At 43.2% G+C, this 10,000-nt stretch overlaps 1 protein-coding gene across 1 annotated transcript in view; it reads left to right on the top strand.

The window, feature by feature from the left end:
* The first annotated feature begins 1,799 nt into the window (after positions 1–1,799).
* Positions 1,800–10,000, top strand: part of acta2 (actin alpha 2, smooth muscle) — a 9,063-nt gene continuing 862 nt past the window's right edge. Inside the window, exons 1-8 of the mRNA XM_079237577.1 lie at positions 1,800–1,812; positions 6,186–6,400; positions 7,024–7,152; positions 7,316–7,426; positions 7,584–7,668; positions 9,239–9,400; positions 9,480–9,671; positions 9,761–9,942. Of these exons, the coding sequence (XP_079093703.1) occupies positions 6,272–6,400; positions 7,024–7,152; positions 7,316–7,426; positions 7,584–7,668; positions 9,239–9,400; positions 9,480–9,671; positions 9,761–9,942 (990 nt within the window). The 5' untranslated portion in view covers positions 1,800–1,812; positions 6,186–6,271. The remainder of the gene's footprint in view (positions 1,813–6,185; positions 6,401–7,023; positions 7,153–7,315; positions 7,427–7,583; positions 7,669–9,238; positions 9,401–9,479; positions 9,672–9,760; positions 9,943–10,000) is intronic.

The raw sequence follows: 10,000 nt of genomic DNA, 5'->3' as shown, positions 1-10,000 counted from the left end.
TGTATAAGTAATAATGTTAATGTATAAGTAATAATGTTAATCCTGTTGATGTATAAGTAATAAGGTTAATATATAAGTAATACTGTTAATAATGTTTATGTATAAATAATAATGTTAATATATAAGCAATAATGTTGATAATGTTTATGTATAAGTAATAAGGTTAATATATAAGTAAAAATGTTGATATATAAGTAATAATGTTAATAATGTTAATATATAAGTAATAATGTTAATATATAAGTAATAATGTTAATATATAAGTAATCATGTGAATCATGTTAATTTATAAGCAATAATGTTAATAATGTTCATGTATAAGTAATAATGTTAATATATCAGTAATAATGTTAATCATGTTGATGTATAAGTAATAATGTTAATGTATAAGTAATAATGTTAAAATATAACTAAAAATGTTTATGTATAAGTAATAATGTTAATATATAAGTAATAATGTTAATCCTGTTGATGTATAAGTAATAAGGTTAATATATAAGTAATACTGTTAATAATGTTTATGTATAAATAATAATGTTAATATATAAGTAATAATGTTGATAATGTTTATGTATAAGTAATAAGGTTAATATATAAGTAATAATGTTGATATATAAGTAATAATGTTAATAATGTTAATATATAAGTAATAATGTTAATATATAAGTAATAATGTTAATATATAAGTAATCATGTGAATCATGTTAATTTATAAGTAATAATGTTAATAATGTTCATGTATAAGTAATAATGTTAATATATAAGTAATAATGTTACTTTATAATTAATAATGTTAATAATGTGAATGTATAAGTAATACTGTTAATAATGTTTATGTATAAGTAATAATGTTAATATATAAGTAATAATGTTAATCATGTTAATGGATAAGTAATAATGTTAATACATAAGTAATAATGTTAATACATAAGTAATATCGTTAATAATGTTGAGGTATAAGTAATAATGTTAATATATAAGTAATAATGTTAATAATGTTTATGTATGAGTAATTATGTTAATATATAAGTAATAATGTTAATCATGATGATGGATAAGTAATAATGTTAATATATAAGTAATAATGTTAATAATGTTAATATATAAGTAATAGTGTTATTAATGTTTATGCATAAGTACTAATGTTATTCATGTTAATGTATAAGTAATAATGTTAATATATAAGTAATAATGTGAATCATGTTAATATCTAAGTCATAATATTAATCATGTTAATGAATATGTAATAATGTTAATATATAAGTAATAATGTTAATCATGTTACTTATATATTATAAGTATAAGTACGAATGTATGTGTATGTTATTAGCAGTTTTACTTCAATAGTGTTTTTTACTGCGTGTTATGTTTAAGACAGTATTTCATCACTGCGGATATTAGTACTTAACAGAGTATAACAGAGTATCCTCATGCTGTGGTATGAGTACTTGTACTGTAAGAGTATCATTATACTGTGGTATGAGTACTTGTACTGGAACAGAGTATCCTTATACTGTGGAATGAGTACTTGTACTGCATTAACGTACTTCCTGAGTATTCTCTGTGAGGAATGCACTGAATGATGGGAGAAAGTACAGCATCGCCGCGAGTCGTCTGATTGGCCGACTCCCTCAGGGCCTGCCCTATAAGGATGAAAGTGAGGAAGAGAGGGAGGGAAGGAGGGAAGAGGGAGGGAGGAGGCCCAGGCCATGTTGGGATGGAGGGATGAGGGAGGAGGTGCAGGGTTGATAAACTCAGTCGCAGCAACTTAGACTCTCACTTCTGTCGGCCCACCTCACGTCCAGCACCACGGTAAGACCTCCTCACCTCCTTCACCTCCTCTTCACCTCCTCATCTCCTCTCTAATCCTCCTCTCCTCCATCACCTCCTCTTCACCTCCTCTCTAATCCTCCTCTCCTCCGTTGAACTGAAGACAGTTGTTTCTCCTCTGACAGCCTCTGCTCCTTCACCTCCTTCACTGTCTCCTCTGCTCCTTCACCTCTTCTTCGCCTCCTTCACTGTCTCCTCTGCTCCTTCACCTCTTCTTCACCTCCTTCACTGTCTCCTCTTAGAGTGAGTGAGTGATGGTGTTGAGGAGTGTTAGTCTGCATTATGAGTGATGGTGTTGAGGAGTGTTAGTCTGCAGTATGAGTGATGGTGTTGAGGAGTGTTAGTCTGCATTATGAGTGATGGTGTTGAGGAGTGTTAGTGTTAGTCTGCAGCATGAGTGATGGTGTTGAGGAGTGTTAGTCTGCATTATGAGTGATGGTGTTGAGGAGTGTTAGTGTTAGTCTGCATTATGAGTGATGGTGTTGAGGAGTGTTAGTGTTAGTCTGCATTATGAGTGATGGTGTTGAGGAGTGTTAGTGTTAGTCTGCAGTTTGAGTGATGGTGTTGAGGAGTGTTAGTGTTAGTCTGCAGTATGAGTGATGGTGTTGAGGAGCGTTAGTGTTAGTCTGCATTATGAGTGATGGTGTTGAGGAGCGTTAGTGTTAGTCTGCATTATGAGTGAGGAGTGTTAGTCTGCATTATGAGTGATGGTGTTGAGGAGCGTTAGTGTTAGTCTGCATTATGAGTGAGGAGTGTTAGTCTGCATTATGAGTGATGGTGTTGAGGAGTGTTAGTGTTAGTCTGCATTATGAGTGATGGTGTTGAGGAGCGTTAGTGTTAGTCTGCATTATGAGTGAGGAGTGTTAGTCTGCATTATGAGTGATGGTGTTGAGGAGTGTTAGTGTTAGTCTGCATTATGAGTGATGGTGTTGAGGAGCGTTAGTGTTAGTCTGCATTATGAGTGAGGAGTGTTAGTCTGCATTATGAGTGATGGTGTTGAGGAGTGTTAGTGTTAGTCTGCATTATGAGTGATGGTGTTGAGGAGTGTTAGTGTTAGTCTGCATTATGAGTGATGGTGTTGAGGAGCGTTAGTGTTAGTCTGCATTATGAGTGAGGAGTGTTAGTCTGCATTATGAGTGATGGTGTTGAGGAGTGTTAGTGTTAGTCTGCATTATGAGTGAGGAGTGTTAGTCTGCAGTATGAGTGATGGTGTTGAGGAGTGTTAGTGTTAGTCTGCATTATGAGTGATGGTGTTGAGGAGTGTTAGTGTTAGTCTGCAGTATGAGTGAGGAGTGTTAGTCTGCAGTATGAGTGATGGTGTTGAGGAGTGTTAGTGTTAGTCTGCATTATGAGTGATGGTGTTGAGGAGTGTTAGTGTTAGTCTGCAGTATGAGTGATGGTGTTGAGGAGTGTTAGTGTTAATCTGCATTATGAGTGATGGTGTTGAGGAGTGTTAGTGTTAGTCTGCATTATGAGTGATGGTGTTGAGGAGTGTTAGTGTTAATCTGCATTATGAGTGATGGTGTTGAGGAGTGTTAGTGTTAGTCTGCAGTATGAGTGATGGTGTTGAGGAGCGTTAGTCTGCAGTATGAGTGATGGTGTTGAGGAGTGTTAGTGTTAATCTGCATTATGAGTGATGGTGTTGAGGAGCGTTAGTCTGCATTATGAGTGATGGTGTTGAGGAGTGTTAGTGTTAGTCTGCAGTATGAGTGATGGTGTTGAGGAGCGTTAGTCTGCAGTATGAGTGATGGTGTTGAGGAGCGTTTGCTTTGGGTCTCTTGGTGCCGAGTGGAAGCTTTCATCGCTGCATGTGAAGGCTGTGCCCTGAGTCATGACTGGCAGGCCCTCACTTCCTCACTAGCCCACAGAGCAAACTGATCTCTACAGGAAGTGAGACAAAAAGTGAGACAGGAAGCGAGACAGGAAGTGAGACAGTAGGTGTGACAGGAAGTGAGACAGGAGGTGTGACAGGAAGTGAGACAGGAGGTGTGACAGAAAGTGAGACAGAAAGTTAGACAGGAAGTGAGACAGTAGGTGTGACAGAAAGTGAGACAGGAGGTGAAACAGTAGGTGTGACAGAAGGTTAGACAGGAGGTGTGACAGGAAGTGAGACAGGAGGTGAGACAGGAAGTGAGACAGAAGGTGTGACAGGAAGTGATACAGGAAGTGAGACAATAGGTGTGACAGAAAGTTAGACAGGAGGTGTGACAGGAGGTGAGACAGAAAGTTAGACAGGAGGTGAGACAGGAAGTGAGACAGAAAGTGAGACAGGAAGTGAGACAGTAGGTGTGACAGAAAGTTAGACAGGAGGTGTGACAGGAAGTGAGACAGGAGGTGTGACAGGAAGTGAGACAGGAGGTGAAACAGGAAGTGAGACAGTAGGTGTGACAGAAAGTTAGACAGGAGGTGTGACAGGAAGTGACACAGTATGTGTGACAGGAAGTGAGACAGGAAGTAAGAGGTGAGACAGTAAGTGTGACAGGAAGTGAGACAGGAAGTAAGAGGTGAGACAGTAGGCTCGTTCGAGAGCAGAATTCTGCGCAGAATCGATCGGCGCGCAATGCATGCTGGGTAGATTTGTGTCCGACTTGCTCTGACGTCATGCACACGTGGTCAACGATAATCTCACGAGATCAAGGCGGCCGCAGGTTTTAGAGCCAGGCGCCGCAGTAGCTCTCCATCGTCTGCGTGGCTAGGTGCATGATGGGAAACGCCTGCTGCCCCACATCAGAGAGCTGATTGGCTCTTAGATCTGACACAAACGCCACGTGTTGTATAACTTTATTATTTATGTTTAATACTTAACGCTGGATTGTTGACTGTTAGTCTCATGTTTAATATGAAGACATATCTTGTGTGGTTGATAATAATAAATATGATTCATATAACACATATCTAAACCAGTAGTAATGTATTTCACTGGCAGACATTAAAGAACAAAGGATGCAGCCACACACATTTATACATAAATATATATTTATAAACATATGAATAAATCCAAACGTGATCTGTAAACTACAAGTAGCCTTCAGATCAGAACAAACAGGAAGTCATTGTTTCTGTGACTTCCTGTGTTTACTTTGAAGGCAGCTGAAACTGTCCGACTTGACCTCAGTTTATTGAGAACGCCTCCTGGTGATGATGATGATGATGATGATGATGATGATGATGGTGATGATGATGGTGATGATGATGATGCCGCCTGCTCTCTCTGGATTCCAGGCGAGAAGTTCTTTGAACGCCTAACGTTGAAGGACAGATGTTGTTTTGATTCTGAACATAAGATTTATTTATATTTCATATACAGTATATATATATATATATATATATACGTGTATATATATATATATATATATATATATATATATATATATATATATATATACGTATATATATACGTATATATATATATATATATATATATATATATATATATATATATATATACGTATATATATGTATATATATGTATATAGAGAGAGAGAGAGAGAGAGAGAGAGAGAGAGAGAGAGACACAGACAGGCGGACGGAGAGGACGAGCGAGGCAGAGAGAGAGAAAACAGACCAAACACAGTCAGGACTCAGCTTCATGCCCTAAATAGGAAGTTTTCCCAGAGTGCTTTGTTGTTCCTTCAGTGGAGGAGTGGTGCACTCTGGGAGGAGGAGATGTCAGAACCTCACAACTCCAACTTTGGTGTTTTGTAGGATCAGAAAGTATTTAGTGAGTCTGTGTATCTGCAGGAGGTACATGTACATGTCCTACGTATGTATTAGTACTATAGTGTACTCTGGTTCTTCCTGCTACTGCAGTACATGTAGTAGTACTACAGTAATGGTAAATGGTGCTTATGTAAAAGTACTAATTTATTATATGTATACATACATGTATATATATATATATATATATAATATAGTATATATATATATATATATATATATATATATATACATATATATTATATACATATAATATATACTATATTATATGTATATAATATAGTATATATTATATACATATAATGAAGAGGTTTCTTCTCTGTACAGTTGAGGCATTTTTAAGTAATTGTACCTTTTTGGTATATATATTATATACATATATACAATATAAACATATATGTAAATATGATCTATATACATGTATAAATAGATAATATACATATAGTAAACTACTAAAACTCAAAAGTACAATATTTACTCTGAGATGCAATATAAGTAGAAAGTAGCAGAGGATGGAAATACTGAAGTAAAGTACAAGTACTTCAACATTGTACTCGAGCTCCACAACAAGTCTCCTCATTGTCACTAATCAATAATCACTCATCAATAATCACTAATTGGTGTCTCCGTCCCCACAGTGACTCGTGTCCAGCGCCCCCACCGATCAGCGATCAGCGATCAATAACCAGCGCCATCACCGATCAGCGATCAATACTGCCTCAGCATGTGTGACGATGAGGAGAGCACGGCCCTGGTCTGTGACAATGGATCCGGTCTCTGTAAGGCCGGCTTCGCTGGAGACGACGCCCCCAGAGCCGTCTTCCCCTCCATCGTGGGCCGGCCCCGCCACCAGGTGAGCCCGCGAGCTAACGCTAATGCTAATGCTAATGTTGACGCTGGAGAGCAGCGATTGGTTCATCCACCAGGTGAGCCTGCGAGCTAACGCTAATACTGATGCTAATTCTAATGCTAATGTTGACGCTGGAGAGCAGCGATTGGTTCATCCACCAGGTGAGCCTGCGAGCTAACGCTAATGCTAATGCTGATGCTGATGCTAATGTTGATGCTGGAGAGCAGCGATTGGTTCATCCACCAGGTGAGCCCGCGAGCTAACGCTAATGTTGATGCTAATGCTGATGCTGACGCTGACGACGCGATTGGTTCATCTCACGCCGTGTGGACAGGCCACGCCCCCTGGTGGATGAGGACCTGATTGAGGACTGAAGACCCAGAATCAATTTGAATTACTCTTTATGACGAACACTGACCCGTCTCTCTCTCTCTGTCCCGTCTCCCCCGTCTCTCCCCGTCCCCCCTGTCTCTCTCTCGTCTCCCTCTCTCCCCCTCCCCGTCCCCCCCGTCTCTCCCCTCTTCCCATTACCCCCTCTCTCCCCCTCTCTCCCCCGTCTCCCCACCACTTGCCCTCCACCCGTCTCTCCCCCTCTGTCCCCCCGTCTCCCCCCCACTCCCTCTCAGGGCGTGATGGTGGGCATGGGTCAGAAGGACAGCTACGTGGGCGACGAGGCCCAGAGCAAGAGAGGCATCCTGACCCTGAAGTACCCGATCGAGCACGGCATCATCACCAACTGGGACGACATGGAGAAGGTTATTGATCCTGATCAATCACTGTGAACACACCTTATTGATCCTGATCAATCACTGTGAACACACCTTATTGATCCTGATCAATCACGTCCAACTATGAACACACACGCGTTATTGATCGTGATCAGTGACTGTGAGCATGTGATCTGCTCTGATTGGTCAGATCTGGCATCACTCGTTCTACAACGAGCTGCGCGTGGCTCCAGAGGAACATCCCACTCTGCTGACGGAAGCACCGCTCAACCCCAAAGCCAACCGCGAGAAGATGACCCAGGTATGATGATAGTATATAACAACATTATATTAACAAAAACAACTGAACTAAACAATATAAGAACAACAATAATACAAATAAACTAAACAATATAACAATGATAATAATAATAATAGTAATAACAATAATAATAATAATAATAATGTGTCTGTTTCAGATCATGTTCGAGACCTTTAATGTTCCGGCCATGTATGTGGCCATCCAGGCCGTCCTGTCTCTGTACGCATCCGGACGCACCACAGGTTGGACCACACTCCTCCTCCTCCACCTCGTCTTCTTCACTTCTTCCTCTCGGGATTAGGGGTCATGGTTAAGGGTCATGGTTAAAGGGCATGGTTAAAGGTCATGGTTAGGGATCATGGTTAAGGGTCATGGTTAAGGGTCATGGTTAAAGGGCATGGTTAAGGGTCTTGGTTAAGGGTCATGGTTAAGGGTCATGGTTAAGGGTCTTGGTTAAGGGTCATGGTTAAGGATCTTGGTTAGGGGTCATGGTTAAGGGGCATGGTTAGGGGTCATGGTTAGGGGTCATGGTTAAGGGGCATGGTTAGGGGTCATGGTTTAGGGGCATGGTTAGGGGTCATGGTTTAGGGGCATGGTTAAGGGGCATGGTTAGGGGTCATGGTTAAGGGGCATGGTTAGGGGTCATGGTTAATGGGCAGGGTTAGGGGTCATGGTTTAGGGTCATGGTTAAGGGTCATGGTTAGTGGTCATGGTTAAGGGTCATGGTTAAGGGGCATGGTTAGGGGTCATGGTTAGGGGTCATGGTTGAAGGTCATGGTTAGGGGTCATGGTTAAGGGGCATGGTTAGGGGTCATGGTTTAGGGGCATGGTTAAGGGGCATGGTTAGGGGTCATGGTTTAGGGGCATGGTTAGCGGGCATGGTTAGGGGTCATGGTTTAGGGGCATGGTTAAGGGGCATGGTTAGGGGTCATGGTTTAGGGGCATGGTTAGGGGGCATGGTTAAGGGTCATGGTTAGGGGTCATGGTTAGGGGTCATGGTTAGGGGTCATGGTTAGGGGTCATGGTTAAGGGGCATGGTTAGGGGTCATGGTTTAGGGGCATGGTTAAGGGGCATGGTTAGGGGTCATGGTTTAGGGGCATGGTTAGCGGGCATGGTTAGGGGTCATGGTTTAGGGGCATGGTTAGGGGGCATGGTTAAGGGTCATGGTTTAGGGGCATGGTTAGGGGGCATGCTTAGGGGTCATGGTTTAGGGGCATGGTTAGCGGGCATGGTTAGGGGTCATGGTTTAGGGGCATGGTTAGGGGGCATGGTTAAGGGTCATGGTTTAGGGGCATGGTTAGGGGGCATGCTTAGGGGTCATGGTTTAGGGGCATGGTTAGCGGGCATGGTTAGGGGTCATGGTTTAGGGGCATGGTTAGGGGGCATGGTTAAGGGTCATGGTTTAGGGGCATGGTTAAGGGGCATGGTTAGGGGTCATGGTTTAGGGGCATGGTTAGGGGTCATGGTTTAGGGGCATGGTTAAGGGGCATGGTTAGGGGTCATGGTTTAGGGGCATGGTTAGGGGGCATGGTTAGGGGTCATGGTTAAGGGGCATGGTTAGGGGTCATGGTTAAGGGGCATGGTTAGGGGTCATGGTTTAGGGGCATGGTTAAGGGGCATGGTTAGGGGTCATGGTTTAGGGGCATGGTTAGGGGGCATGGTTAGGGGTCATGGTTAAGGGGCATGGTTAGCTACCCTCTACCCGTCTCTCTACCCTTTACCCGTCTCTCTACCCTAACCCTCTACCCGTCTCTCTACCCTAATCCTCTACCCGTCTCCCTATCCGTCCCCCTACCCATCTGTCCTCCCAGGTATCGTGCTGGACTCTGGGGACGGCGTGACCCACAACGTGCCGATCTACGAGGGCTACGCTCTTCCTCACGCCATCATGAGGTTGGACCTGGCAGGTCGCGACCTCACCGACTACCTCATGAAGATCCTGACGGAGCGCGGCTACAGCTTCGTCACCACGGGTACGCGTCCTCCTGCAGGTCAGTGTCTCCGCGGTCAGGCGGCGCCCGTCTGACCCGGCGTGTCTCTGTGTCTCTGCAGCCGAGCGGGAGATCGTGCGGGACATCAAGGAGAAGCTGTGCTACGTGGCGCTGGACTTCGAGAACGAGATGGGCACGGCGGCGACCTCGTCCTCTCTGGAGAAGAGCTACGAGCTCCCTGACGGACAGGTCATCACCATCGGCAACGAGAGGTTCCGCTGCCCCGAGACCCTGTTCCAACCCTCCTTCATCGGTCTGTCTGCCCGTCTGTCCACCTGTCGCCCACATGTCTGTCTGTCTGTCTGTCCACCCGCCCGTCTCACCTCCTCGTCCGTCCTGCAGGTATGGAGTCGGCGGGTATCCACGAGACGACCTACAACAGCATCATGAAGTGCGACATCGACATCCGTAAGGACCTGTACGCCAACAATGTGCTGTCGGGTGGCACCACCATGTACCCGGGTATCGCAGACCGCATGCAGAAGGAGATCACGGCCCTGGCCCCGAGCACCATGAAGATCAAGGTGAGCGACGCACGCCTCGGTCAGCTGAGCGCCCTGCAGGGAGTCTAACCGTATAAGC

The sequence above is a fragment of the Taurulus bubalis genome, assembly GCF_910589615.1.
Source record: "Taurulus bubalis genome assembly, chromosome: 2".
Taxonomy (NCBI): Eukaryota; Metazoa; Chordata; class Actinopteri; order Perciformes; family Cottidae; genus Taurulus; species Taurulus bubalis.
The sequence above is the reverse complement of the archived record's forward strand: the minus strand, read 5'-3'. Positions and strand labels throughout refer to the sequence as shown.